This window comes from Pseudogymnoascus destructans (assembly GCF_001641265.1).
Source record: "Pseudogymnoascus destructans isolate 20631-21 unplaced genomic scaffold scaffold_2, whole genome shotgun sequence".
In the NCBI taxonomy this organism is placed as follows: Eukaryota; Fungi; Ascomycota; class Leotiomycetes; order Thelebolales; family Thelebolaceae; genus Pseudogymnoascus; species Pseudogymnoascus destructans.
In genome coordinates, this window is record NW_020167521.1 from 83,981 (window position 1) to 98,497 (window position 14,517).

A 14,517-nucleotide genomic window follows, 5' to 3' on the forward strand; every position below is an offset into this window, starting at 1 on the left:
GTTATTAAGAAAATCTCCTCCTTAAGGGGGTGGGCCAATACTACCACATGGCATATCTCTACCAACTAGAGGCCTAGGAACATGAACGATAGCTCTAGAAGCTTCTACAACCCTCTATGATTCATTACACGTCATCGCTCCTTAGTTACCCACAAGATTGGTTAAGTTATGACATAATTTGTCTATAGGTACTCTGACCTTGGACCTCCTTTTCACTTCCTATAGGCTAGGAACCCAAGAGATGGTTCTATGGGATTCTCTTACGTTCACTACATGATTAGCAAGCTAGTTGTGGGTCGCACTTGATTTCTAATACATTTACCAAGCCTGGTTAGTCATGGAAAGTCATGGAAAATGAGAGAACTACACTCCTTTGGCATAAATAGGATTGCCCTTTCCTTAAGAAAGGGCAAGCAGGCAATACAGTAAATCGACTAGCACATACTTCTACGTCTTTTCCAAGCTTCCAAGCATTGATCTTGTTATTCTCTGTTTTTGAAAAGTCAGTGAGGTGCTAACCTCTGACTTACCCCTGAGTTCTCAGACTCAACATTTGTTGCAACTTGTCTAAACCACTTCACCACATCATACACCTGATTGCTGCGTTGTGGAATAGTCTAAGCTACAACCCTTTGGCTCTGTTTCCTAAGACAGTGTGTTGTCTTAGTAAATTCATCCCTTCCTTGGGTGGCTAGATTCTCATATCTGGTGCACCCACCATTACACTTCCTCAATTCTGATACGGACACAGAAATCTTCATGGATGTTCCACCAGACTGGGAAGTCAATGGCAGCATACTGGAAAATGCGCCAAATTGGATGTGCCATCTACAGAAAGCACTTTACGGATTGAAGCAAGCACCTCGACTTTGGCAAAGAGAGCTTGCAAAGGCACTTCATGGACTTGGATTCACTGCATGCGCAAGCGATTACAGCGTTTATTGCAATCAGAAGACAGGAATCCTCATCGTCACATATGTGGATGATATGCTGATCATTAGCAAACAAATCACAACAATCCAAGGGCTGAAGAAGGAGCTGATGCGAAAATTCGAAATTGAAGACCTTGGGCCAGCAGCATACTTTGTAGGGGTGAGGATCACACGCAACAGAGAGGCAGGAACAATTTCCCTCTGTCAAGATGCATACATCACAAAGATTCTGCACCGCTATGGCATGGAGAATTGCAAGGCAGTGGACACACCTGTGGCTACAGGAGCTGCAGAAGTCATGATCCCATTTAAAGACTCGACCAGATATCTCATATGGAGTCTCTGTTCTGTCCAGATTCCTCACTAATCCTTCGCCAGCTCACATGAAAGCAGCAGATCGAATCCTTCACTACTTACAAGGCACAAAGATGCTTGGAATCGAATATGGCATGCAAGGCGATACGCAGCTCCATGGATACTGTGACTCAGACTATGCAAGCGATAAAGCAAACCGTAAATCGGTCCTTGGAAATGCCTTCTTCTTCGCCGGAGGTGTGATTTCACACACTTCAAAGCGACAACAGACCGTGGCACAATCGACCACAGAAGCAGAGTACTACGCACTCGCAAAGGCGGTGTCAGAAGCACTATGGCTACAACAGATCATGAAGCAGATGATGTACACAGGAAATGACATTCAAGCTACGAAGATCTATGGAGACAACCAAGGCTCATTGAGCTTGGCCGAAAACCCCAAATTCCACCAGAGAACCAAGCATATCGATGTCAAGCACCACTTCATTCGGGAGCACATTGAAAATGGGTCAATTGACCTCTGGTATGTGGAAACAGCCAACATGGTAGCAGATGGATTGACCAAGCCGCTACCCGCCACACAACATGAGAAGTTCATACAGCAGCTTCAGATGAAGGTGATCACGGCCTAGGAAATGGGAATGGCCTCAATTCAGTCATGCAAAGGGGTGTGTTGAAGGAGGAGGTTGCTCAGACTGATTGGTTAGGCGTGTGGCTCGCCAACCGAATCGGGTTGCGGACCACCCACAAATAGTTCCGTAGATAGCTTCACTCAGAACAACAACAATACAAAAAACATATATTCAAGTGAACTGTTGTTCAACTCAACGTGATAACTATGCCGCTGCAGATACAGATACACCACTGATCTCAACAGTATCTCTCTCCCACCACCCTCCCTCCCCCTCACCCCCCAAAAGCAAAACACCCCCCCAAACTAACTGTAAAAAACATCAACAGCAAACAAGCAACTCCCGTCCACCACCCCTCCACCCTGGCCCTAACCCCTCTCTTCCTCACCACCCCCCCCATCCCCGCCTCCAGATCCCTAGAATCCCCCAGCGGAACCGATTTCAGGTCCGCGTCTGCGGCGACCGCGGCCGCGGCGGCGAAGGAGGTTACGTTGTGGAGGTGTGTGTTGGATGGGTGGGATGGGCTGGTGGTTGTGGTTGTGGTGGTGGTCGGGATGGCGAGGGGGAGGGAGGTGGTGGTGTTGGGGCGGAAGGCGGGGTTCCAGACTGCGTGGGGGTGGAGGGGGGTGGACATTGTGTGAGAGGATTGACTGTGGTTTTGGATGTTGGCGGTGGTGTTGGTTCTTTGAGGGGATTTTGGGGGGTTTAGGGGGATTGGGAGGTGGCGTGATGTTGGGGGTGAGGGGTGGTGATGGCGTCGGTTTTACGTAGTTATGGTGACGCGAGTGGGATGGACCCTTTGAAGTGGCTTTCTATATCCTGTTTAGACTAGTGACCCTGTTAAATGTTAATCTGCTGCCTGTTTTGTTTGTTGTCTCTTGCAAAATGCAACGAGTATCAATTCTCAAAATGAGAGATGGCGAGATTCTTGAGTGGAACGATTTGTGCTGCTAAGGGGCATACCATCAGGACATCCCTACGGCAGCGTTGTAAATTCGCACAGAGTAGACATAAACTGCGGGATTCGGCGGACGATCCACGCCCCATTGATGCAATTAATTATCTCCAACCATAATGGTACACTATCCCAACACCCCACCCCATTACCTCGCGCTCCTCCTCTCTTCATCCCTCTTCTGCCTCTTCCGACTCTCCTTCTCAATCATCTCGCTCAAATCCTCCTCAGTCCCCCACTTCCCACTCCCCTGCACACCCGCGACATCCTGCTCGCGCCTCGCGCTCTCATATCTCCTGCGCAGCTCCTCCGGCCCCGCCTCCAGCGCCTCAGGATCAATAGCCATCTCCACATCTCCCGGCTTCTTGCGCTTGCGCTGGTCCTCCTCGCCGAGCACGGGGACGTTAGGTGGTGGGCGATTGATCGAGGAGACGTCGTAGGCACGCTCGCCGCCGAAGAATCCCTCGGCGCGGATGGCGCGCTCGGGGATGACGGTGTATGCGGTGCGCGGGCCGGTGTACTCCTCGGTCTCGGTGCCCTTGCGGGATTTGCGTAGGTCGAAGGCGCCGCCTGCGTCGATCTCGCTGGGGTACTCGGAGGGGACGGCGGAGGCCATGCCGCCGGGGGTTTCGAGGCCGGTGGTGTCTTCTTCCTCCCCCTCCTCTTCTTCTTCCTCGGACTCTTCCTCTTCCTCCTCTTCTTCTGGTGCTTGCAGTTCGCCCCAGAGTGTGCGCTCGATGGGTTCACCGGCTTGGTTGTTGACTTGCGGTTGGAGCACGCCGAAGATGTCGCCGCCGTATAGAGGGCGGTTGAACTCGTCGACGGGAGGCTTGCCGTATCCACCGGGATGGAAGCCCCAGGCTCCACCTGGTGGAGGAGGTGCGTTCAGGCCGGGAATTTTTAGGGACGGGTAGGATGGTGGAGGACCGAAACGCTGTTGGTTGATGAGCCATGGCGGTGGTGCACCTGGTGGAATATTGAGTGCCTCTTTCAGCTCCTCCGATAACTCTCCAGGGCGCAGATGCCTGAGGTTCGTCTCGTACTCTTTGCCCTCGTAGTATACCTCGCCGTACCGTGTCAGTTCCGGCTTCGTCTGGTGGCGGAAGAACGCCTCGTATAGTTTTTGATAGTCGATGTCGAGCTTGCCCATTTTCGGCTGGACGCGCTCGCGCTGCTTCGACTTGAGAGAGGCGTCGGCTGCCTTCTCGAGAACGGCGTCGCGCATCTCGGCAATGCCCGTCTCTTGGATGAATTTGGGGAGGGCGAACGGTGGCTTCTCAACACCACGCTTCGAGGAGAGGTATTCGCGCTTCAGCGACCAATGTGTGGGAACTGGGACAACGTTGCGGTAGGATTTGATGTGGACGAGTAGTCGAGGGTCGGGGGCTGAGGTGTCTGTCCAGTCGACCAGTTCTGGCTTGTTGACAAGCGCTTTTAGCTCTGCGACGGACAGCTTGTTTTGCGCCTTGCGCGCCCTCTTCGATATCTTCGGCTCAACCTCTTCCTCCTCGTCTGGGATCTCCTCGTCATCAGAGTAGTAGATCTCGCCCTTGTCTCCATTGGCCTTCTCGTCGGCGTCCTCTCCCTCCTTGTTCACCTGGAAGCGGTCGATGATGGCCTTGAACATCTCATAATTCGGGTCATCTTCGGAGATGTCGAGTGCTGAGATTTCAATCTGTGAGATGTCTTCGTCGTCTGCCTTGACTGGTGTTGGTTGTTCGTCCGTCTTCAGTGGTGGCGCGGGAGATGCCTCTGGTTCTGGTGTTGGCTCGACCTTGACTGCTGTGTCCTTGGCTGTGTCAGCTGTAGTCGTCAATGCGGACGTACTGCCAATGCTCACCTCTGCCTTCTTCTGCTCCTTCTTCTTCGCCCTCCTCATCTGGTTCTTGGTCATCTTCGGCGCCATCTTGGACGCTGAGGGCATCGCGCCCGGGGGTGCCGTGTGAGGGATACTGGTGCGCTTTTTGTGCACTATGCTGTCTGCACTATGCTGTCTGCTGTATGCTGCTGTATCCTTCAATGCCCTGCTAGGAAACAATGTGTTGATATACAGGCGTGTGGTGGTGCAGTAGATGCTATTCTGTTGGGTATATAGCTGTCTTTCTCGATATTTGACAATTCGATATTCACGCGGCTGTCTCGACGCCAGTCCCTAACCAGCCTAGCGCCTATAATCAACTTAGTTCGTTCTAGCGTGCCAAGTCAAACATTCCATCATTTAAGCGCTAAGCGCTAAGCCATCCGCCAAGCCATTCGCCAAGCAATTTGATTAAATGTCTACTTGGGTGCATGTACTTCGCTGGTTGTACTCCGTACTTCTTGTACTTCTTGTACTTCTCGTCCCTCGTACTCATCCGGAACTCGGACTCTGAATGGTCCGTGGTCGTATAACTCCAGCTAACTGGATATTTGTCCCGCCGTTTGCGTGGATATCCCGATATATTGACAATTCTTCAGCTTCTTCACCTCTCACAACGTCTACACACGTCTACAACCCCCCGTTATCTTCTTCAGTTAACACTCACTGTCGCTGCCAATAATAACAGCTCTCGAAGAATGAACCACTGACGATAATGCCATCCTAAGCTTTCTCCAACCCTCCCAGCTTTCTCAGCTCGCTTCAATCCCCCCCCTTGACTGTCGCAATGCCGCACTCGACATCCCCTCCACTACAATTACGGCGAGAGAGGTCCTTGAGCCACGCCATCGCACCCAAACCTGTTGCTGAGGTGCGTATATCGATGGAGAAGTTTCCCGACATGGACCCTTCGTTTCTCGGGGGACAGGATGACCAAATCCCTGAGCCGCCGAGAGCGAATGGGACACTCAATGGGGTAACACCATCGCCCTTCGAAAGGTGGCAGACACGCAGAGAACCCATACCGCCGAGCTGGACTGGCAAGGCGGCATATCATCCCACGGGGAGAGTACACGGCAGACAGAAGAGCTTGACAGACGCCTTCAGAACTATCCGCTCGAGGAAGGGCAGCGTTACTGCAAATGCCCACGAGATTGCGGGCGCTCTGAAGGCGCCCGTGTCACCAAAGCTCATTGTAGGCCTCCAATTGCTATCCCCAGACCTTGCTGTACGCTGATAATCGTAGACACTCTGCATAGTTTGGTACTTCTCCTCTGCCCTGACGAACACCTCCTCAAAGACCATCTTGATGGCCTTCCCGAAACCCGCGACCCTCACACTAATACAATTCGGTTTCGTCTCGTCGTATTGCCTCCTTTTCTCGGCGCTGGCCGACAGCTTCCCCGCCATGAAGAATACCATCCCCGCTCTCAGGTTTGGCATCAGACCACCGACTCGCGACGTCATCGTCACCACATTGCCGCTCGCACTCTTCCAAATCGGCGGACATCTCCTCTCCTCCTCCGCTACACAACGAATCCCCGTCTCGCTCGTACATACCATTAAGGGCCTCTCACCCCTATTTACCGTGTTTGCATACCGTATCGTCTTCGATATCCGATACCCCCTTACCACATACCTCTCTCTCATCCCGCTCACCCTGGGTGTGATGCTCGCCTGCTCTGCCTCCTTTAAGGGCAACTTCATCGGCATACTCTACGCTTTCTTAGCGGCTATAATATTTGTCACGCAGAACATATTTTCGAAACGCCTCTTCAACGAGGCCGCCAAGGCCGAAGCAGACGGCCAGCACCAGCAGTCGCGGCGGCTGGATAAACTAAATCTACTATGCTACTCGTCAGGGCTAGCCTTTCTCCTTACAGCGCCGCTATGGCTGTTCTCGGAGGGATTCTCTCTCATCTCTGACTTCCTGCACGACGGAGCGCTCGACCTGGAAAACACCTCGTCGCCTGCCGCTTTAGACCACGGCCGTCTCACACTAGAGTTCATCTTCAACGGCACCTTTCACTTTGGGCAGAACATCATCGCCTTCGTCCTACTATCTATGGTCTCACCAGTGACCTACTCCGTAGCCTCGCTAATCAAGCGTGTCTTCGTCGTTGTCATCGCCATTATCTGGTTCCAAAACGCCACAACCCCCATCCAAGGCTTTGGCATCGCCCTCACATTCTTTGGGCTATACCTGTACGACCGCACCGGACACAGCAACAAAGCTGACCGCAAAGCGCGACTGCTGGATATCAAGGAGGAGGCGCTACTGCCGATCCGTGAGCTGAGCGGGGATGTCGAGGCCGCTGCATCGGTGGAGCCGCAGTCGGTGTCGAGCGCGAGTAATCCGTATGTGAACGGGTATAAAGTCACGCTGGAAGGAAACCGGTTGCGCAGCGATAGCGAGAGCGTGAGAGGGGGGCCTGGGGGAGCGGGGCCGCCATGGGTTCCGCCTGTAACGAGGCCAGAGGAGCGGTGGCCGAGGCAGGATGTGAAGGCCTTGTGAGGGTGGGCATGGATTATGGTTATATGATGAGCATGGGAGGGGTTTATAGATGGCGTTCTTTGGATCTGGATCTGGGTGTGCTGCACTGTACACTGTACGTACATAGAGAGTATGAGTGGAGCAGGAGCAGGAGCAGGAGTAGGGTAGGGGGGGGATGGACGAGGACTGCCTGTCTGTCTGTGTATAGATTGATGTAATACCTCAGTTTGATAGACTGGCGTGCGGGGGCTAGTGTATGTGTGACTCCAATTCCTGTGCACGGTTTATATATTGTTTATTATAGATATACATGTAACGTACATGTATAGCGAAAGCGCCAAACAAGCGAAAGCGCCAAAATGATGCGGTGACCAAACCCCCCAACTAAATGTTAAATTCCTCAACAACAAAACATGCCCCATAAAAACGATGAAAGCCAATTAGTGCTAGCTATCCAGGCTATGCAAAGCGACCCAAAGTTACGCCTTCGAGTTGCTGCTAGGATCTATTCTGTGGACCACCGCAAGCTAGGTCGTCGTCTAGAAGGTGTACCTTCACGACGCGATATCCAAGCCAACTCACGGAAATTAACTAACCTAGAGGAGTCCGTCCTTGTTCAGTATATACTCGACCTAGCTGCCAAAGGGTTTCCTCCTCGGCTGTCTGTTGTTGAAGATATGGCAAGTCGACTACTTGCAACACGCGACGCGTCACGCGTTGGGTCGCGTTGGGCTTCAAACTTTGTTAAGCGGCGTGTAGAGCTCCAGACACGCTTTCAGCGCAAATACGACTACCAGAGGGCTAAGTGCGAAGATCCAGAAGTTATTAATGGCTGGTTTGAGCTTGTGCGTAACACAATTGCGAAATATGGTATCGATGAAGCAGATATCTACAACTTTGATGAGACTGGGTTTATGATGGGCGTTATCTCAACTGCTATGGTTGTAACAAGCTCAGACGGGCGGGCAAAAGCAAAGAAGGTACAGCCTGGTAATCGGGAATGGGTTACAGTAATCCAAGGCGTTAGTTCTCAAGGTTGGGCAGTACCACCATTTATCATTGTTGCAGGCAAAAACCACCTTACATCTTGGTATGAGAATAGTGGATTTTCAAGCGATTGGGTGATTTCTGTTACTGAAAATGGCTGGACTACAAACGAGAGAGGCATGGATTGGATTCAGCACTTTGAGAAGCATACAAAGGCCCGGAGTGTTGGTGGTTATCGCTTGTTAGTCCTTGATGGTCATGAGAGCCACCACTCAGATGAGTTTGAGGAGTACTGCAAGGAACACAACATTATTACGCTTTGTATGCCTGCTCACTCTTCTCATCTACTCCAGCCACTTGATGTTGGCTGTTTCGGCCCGTTAAAGCAGGCCTATGGTCGGCAAATTGAAGATATGATTGTAATGGTGGGTGCACCAGATATGAGAATCTAGCCACCCAAGGAAGGGATGAATTTACTAAGACAACACACTGTCTTAGGAAACAGAGCCAAAGGGTTGTAGCTTAGACTATTCCACAACGCAGCAATCAGGTGTATGATGTGGTGAAGTGGTTTAGACAAGTTGCAACAAATGTTGAGTCTGAGAACTCAGGGGTAAGTCAGAGGTTAGCACCTCACTGACTTTTCAAAAACAGAGAATAACAAGATCAATGCTTGGAAGCTTGGAAAAGACGTAGAAGTATGTGCTAGTCGATTTACTGTATTGCCTGCTTGCCCTTTCTTAAGGAAAGGGCAATCCTATTTATGCCAAAGGAGTGTAGTTCTCTCATTTTCCATGACTTTCCATGACTAACCAGGCTTGGTAAATGTATTAGAAATCAAGTGCGACCCACAACTAGCTTGCTAATCATGTAGTGAACGTAAGAGAATCCCATAGAACCATCTCTTGGGTTCCTAGCCTATAGGAAGTGAAAAGGAGGTCCAAGGTCAGAGTACCTATAGACAAATTATGTCATAACTTAACCAATCTTGTGGGTAACTAAGGAGCGATGACGTGTAATGAATCATAGAGGGTTGTAGAAGCTTCTAGAGCTATCGTTCATGTTCCTAGGCCTCTAGTTGGTAGAGATATGCCATGTGGTAGTATTGGCCCACCCCCTTAAGGAGGAGATTTTCTTAATAACTTGTTCAATGAGTGTCCAAATGATATGCCGTGATGTATGTAGCATAAACAGATGTAGTAGAAGAGTTTGCAGCAATCGTTGAGTAGTATTGCTTCTGTTGTTGGTGTGATAAGCCAAGATATGTATGGTGACTTGTAGGTTTGAGGAGGAGATTTCTAAGTTTGCTCTTGAGTTTGATAGCAAACTGAGTGCAACGAATGTCAGTATGACAATGATGCAGGCTCATATTTCTCATATTACAAAGGATGACTTCTTTCCTGCCTTCCACGCTGCATTTAACACTACAATGACGGAAAGTAACATTCGAGGCGGGTTCCGAGGGGCAGGGCTTCTTCCATTTGACCCTGAGAGAGTGATATCTACACTTGATCTTAAGTTAAGGACACCAACGCCTCCAAGCTCCCGCCCAGGTACTGCTCAACCTTGGGTTTCTCAGACACCAAACAACCCAATTGAAGCTATGTCACAGTCTACATTTATTAAAACTCAGATTTCACGCCATCAAAATAGCTCTCCAACCTCAATCTATGCAGCTGTTGACCAGTTTACAAAGGGTGCATCGCAAATAATGCATCAATTAGCACTGCTAAAGGGAGAGAACCAAAACCTACGACAGGCAAATGAAGTACTAAGCAAGCGCCGGAGAGCTAGGAAAACACGACTACAGCAAGGAGGATCACTTAGTCAACAAGGGGCGCAAGAGCTACAGGATGAGAGGGATGTTGTGCAGCAGGTAGAGCAGGAAATAAGGGCAAGCCGTGGTCGGAAGCCAAGGGAAGAAACCCGTGCCCGTCGCTGTGGCAAGTGTGGAGAGACTGGGCACAATGCGCGCACGTGTCAGATTGTAATAGACACCTCTGAGGAAGAGGACTCCGAGTAGTTTCAATTGATTTCTAATGTTGTGGTAGATTTATCGCAATGTTTGTCGTGAGGGTAGATAATTTTGGCGCTTTCGCTTGTTTGGCGCTTTCGCTATACATGTACGTTACGTTACGTATATATATATGCAATAGTATATGATAAACTCGGCAGCGATCTCAGCGGCGGCAGATCTTCACGCCGATGGCATCTTCTCTCCATGTTCCTGGCGGCGGCTGGCGGCCGACGGCACGGAACACCCTGGTTTGGGACTAGCGTGGGTGTAAGTACTAGCGGTACTTTGGTTGGTTGTACTTGGTGGGTGGGCGTGATGAGGCTGCGACGGCCTGGACGCCCATTTTCGGTGTGGTGAGTCGTATCTTTGGAAGTCACGTTTAGCTTTTTCATAAGGCCAAACTGTACTTCCTGTCTACCTCTGTCCTACCTTTCTCCAGTACAACAAAGAACAAAGAACACAAGTACCGCCCGTCTAAAGTACGGTACTTCAACCTTCCCTTCCCTTCCCTTCGGCCTCTTCACATATACCCTGGATACCAAATATCCTCTTCAGCCTCACTTTCTCCTCATTCAGCGCATAATACACGGGCCGCATACTGTCACTTTGCCTCTTGTCCTTCTATCTACATATCGTAGCTTTGCATATCGACTCTGCTGCTGCTCCTGCTCCTGCCGCTAGCTACTGTCGCCATTGATCCTCGTCGATCTCCCGAATCCCCGCGCTTGCACATGAGGCGCGGCGACGTATTGTCGATGGGTTGAGCGCCTGACGACAATACCAACTGGGCCTATTGTCGCCGCCACGGCCACGGCCTATCTTCAACACTTGCCGACGCGGGCAATTGGCGACAATAGGACTTTACCTGGCCATTCACACCCACCCTCCTACCACCGACTCATATATAAGGACGCACCTTCCCTGCGCACCTCGTCCTGTTGCGGAGATCGCGCAGTCTCAAGGACGCCTTCAATTACACATGGATCAATTGCAAAGCTCAACGCTCCTCCAGCCACCACCGCAGTCGACCACCAGACCAACACCAGCCACGAAGCTGCATGAGCTCCCCAACACAAACATGAGCGACGCCAGGACTCCCAACGGCGACTCCAACATCTCCCCCACGATGGAAGCTATCAACGGCGCGATCGACAGACTCAAGAGCAAGTTCCTACCACCGATACCGCACCTCCTCTACGTCCCAACCAGCGATCCATACCGCGGCTCGCGCCCGTGGGAAACGCACCGCAACTCACCCTTCGAAGCCTACGAATACGACGACCTGCAGTACATGACGCTCGTCACCGGCGACAATCGCGGCGTTGCTCGCCCGCGCGGCGGCTGGGAGGACGAGATCAACTCGCGCTCGCCGTATAATGTGTCGCGTTCGCGCAGCGGCACGGCCACGCCGCAGCAGGGCGAGCGGGGCGGTGCGAAGCCGCGGAGTAGGATCACGCTCGCTGATTATAGGAGCGGGAAGCGCGTGCCGAAACCTTCGTCTGAGTCGCAGCAGCCTGCTGGCGAGTCGAGTAGGGACAAAGATAATGTGAAGGTGGCTATTAAGTCGGAGCCAGCGAAGGCTGCGCAGAATGGAGCCGTACAGTATGTGATCGGGGATCTGATATGTTTGTCGCATTTGTATGCTAATTAGTATTTTTAGTTCCTCAGATGGTAGGCGCTCTGGTGCTGTCAAGAACGAAGATGCGCCCAGGCCAAGCGACTCGCGCCTGCCTCAATCGAAGCCCGCTGCTCCCCAAGCCAAGGATAATGATCGCCATGCGCCTCCACCAAAGGCAAGGGAGCAACAAAACACAACTCCTAAACCTACATCAATGAAGCAAGGAATGTCACGCCCACTCCCTCATAAACCGGCAGAGTCGAACCATGCGCCCAAGAGGCCGCTCGAAAAGCCCGAGCAGTCGCAGCCGGAGAAGCGCCTAAAGGTTGAGCCAAAACATACGCCGAGTGGAGCTGCGAAGGGACATCAGAGGAATACGTCTGATCCCCTGTCCAGACTCTTTGGGACGGCTCCGAAGTCGAAACCCTCAAATCCGAAGCAGTCGCAGCCGACGAGCGTTGACAATACTCAAACAACGAGGGTGGATGATAAGAAGGCTCCGGAGCGTGGGCCTGCGTCCGGGAGCAAGGCGAAGGATACACAATCTGCCACGAGAGTCCCTGAAATGCCTAAGCTTTTGTCGCCGCTGCCGGAATACCTTACGAGTCCGACCCTGGTTAGTTTCAGCTCGGGACATGGAGTTGAGAAGTCGAGCAATAATGGCCGCCATAGCCCTTCAACTATGAAGGCGGAATCTTCATCAGCAAAGAGAAAGGAACAGAGTAAGAAAACATCGCCTTTCCGTTTGCCGGAACTGCTCCCGAGGGAACTACCGCCTAATGTCGAGGAATTACTGGCCAAGAGCAAACAACCGCCGACCAGGAAACTCGATACTGTCCAAGCTCGCCATGAGAAGAGTCGCAACCCTGATACTCCCGGCGTGGCGAGAAAGGCACCCAAACTTAGTGCGGCAGAGAAGCGACGTGCATCTAAAGCTTCTGACACTTCTCCTCCTGAGATCACCTATGAGCCGTCACGGCAAACCGTCAAGCTGAAGTACAAGAAGAGCATGACAAAAGACATACAGCGCATCCTCAAAATGAAGCCAATGCCAAACAGAGCCGTACTTGAATTGGCTGACGGCATCGTTCCCGAGAAGCCGGCCGTATCAAAGGCGAGGGCAGCCGAGAGCAAACGGCCGCGCCCCGTACCCGATGAGCAACCCGAGCTATCGATAAAGCGAGCGAAGGTCCCTGCGAAAATCGACTCCGATAAAGCTGCCACTGGTCAATTACTCCCGCCGTTTAAATCCCCAGGCCAGCCTCCGACTTCTGGAAAGAAGCTTCCGAGCGCGAGCAAAGTTACACCAAAGAAGGGTGACGCCATGAAGAGCGTTGCGATGCGTCGCGTCGACTCTGCGGATGACAACACCCTCACCCCGAAGACGGGCGCCACCTCTACGCCCGCCAGCATGGAGAAGCCGAGGCAGAACGGCGGCGACAAATCCGCAGAGGTGGACCGCTGCCGTGCTGCGAACATGAAGTACTCCGAGATGGGAAAGACGCTCAAGCGCAAGCGCGACGTGTACATCCACTCCAAGGAGAACCAACTGGCGACCCTCGCAGGGGCGGAATCACTACTGGCATACCTCGTCGCCTTCGACGCCTTCGACACCCAGTACCGCAAGATGGGGCGACCCAACACAGGCGACAACTGGCTCTCCCTGTTCCCGCTACTGCAGGCGAACCACGACCACGGGAAGATGCACCTACATCTGGACATTGTGATCCTTTTGATCGGCGGGGTAGCGACGAACGCGCTACTGGCCGTGCACAATCAGCGCTTTGCGAAGGAGACGCCGAGTAATTCCCCCGACTACTTGAGGTTCCGCGACGCGATGAGCGAGAATATCCGCCGTAGCCGGGAGTTCTGGGCGCAGTACCATATGGCGTGCGAGGAGGTTGCGTCGAGGGAGCCGGAGGCTGTGCGCGAGGGAGGGGGGATGGCATTTGTGTGTGCGCCGGGTGGGCAGGCGTTACCGGTTAAGACGGTGAAGGTGGAGGCGGCGAGGATGCTGAGGGAGTATGTTAAGAAGCATAAGTTGGAGTGGGAGATGCAGGTTGACTTTTAGGGAGGGGGTATGGCAGCTGGGGCGAAACTGTTTTATGGACGGCGTTGGCGAGAAAAATGGAGGGGCGAATTTGGAGGACGGAGGGGGGGTAAATAAAGATTGACGGATGATGGCGTTTTTTTTATGGTGGTGAGTTTATATTTTAACGATACCCGATATACCCCGGACAGAGGAGGATTTCGACGGCGAAGATGAAGGGGTTGATTGACTTTTGGCGGCGAGTGGACTTGGTAGGTTGTGGTGGTGATGGGGGACGACGAGGATGAGATGATAATATGTGAACTGAGGAGGATGGGTGGATTGCATGTCTAGCACGGTGGAGGTGTAGAGCATGAAATACGTACGTATTTTGAGCCTTGCGTGCTGTAGAGCGACCATAGAAGCAAATGGCCATTGAATTAATTACTTCGTCTTCATGGTCATGGTGTAGTGTTCCTCAGAGTTGCATCTCGAGACCGTGCCTGACTGTCCACATTTGACGACCTAAGATAGCCAGTATAGCCGTATATTCCACCATCTACCTATTCTTCGTGCGTATTAATTCCCAAAATACCCTCATCATCAGTAACTCCCCATAAACCGTTGATAGACAGACGGGCTGCTATCACGTGCACACCCGCCATCCCCTGAATGCTTGG

General features: G+C 52.0%; 3 protein-coding genes across 3 annotated transcripts; 2 read left to right on the forward strand and 1 right to left on the reverse strand.

Moving 5' to 3' along the window:
• Window positions 1-2,231: 2,231 nt before the first annotated feature.
• VC83_00697 (uncharacterized protein) lies at window positions 2,232-5,234 on the reverse strand. Its single transcript, XM_024464384.1, has 3 exons — window positions 4,675-5,234; window positions 2,843-4,623; window positions 2,232-2,716 (listed from the first exon to the last, which is right to left on the reverse strand). The coding sequence occupies exons 1-2, from the start codon at window positions 4,756-4,758 to the stop codon at window positions 2,983-2,985; spliced, it is 1,725 nt and encodes a 574-aa protein (XP_024327724.1). The 5' UTR covers window positions 4,759-5,234; the 3' UTR covers window positions 2,232-2,716; window positions 2,843-2,982.
• SLY41 (suppressor of loss of ypt1) lies at window positions 5,235-7,509 on the forward strand. The gene has a single exon (XM_024464385.1). The coding sequence runs from the start codon at window positions 6,002-6,004 to the stop codon at window positions 7,205-7,207; it is 1,206 nt and encodes a 401-aa protein (XP_024327715.1). The 5' UTR covers window positions 5,235-6,001; the 3' UTR covers window positions 7,208-7,509.
• A 3,099-nt stretch (window positions 7,510-10,608) lies between these two features.
• VC83_00699 (uncharacterized protein) lies at window positions 10,609-14,405 on the forward strand. The gene is made up of 2 exons (XM_024464386.1): window positions 10,609-11,792; window positions 11,851-14,405. The coding sequence occupies exons 1-2, from the start codon at window positions 11,170-11,172 to the stop codon at window positions 13,877-13,879; spliced, it is 2,652 nt and encodes an 883-aa protein (XP_024327716.1). The 5' UTR covers window positions 10,609-11,169; the 3' UTR covers window positions 13,880-14,405.
• Window positions 14,406-14,517: the final 112 nt, after the last annotated feature.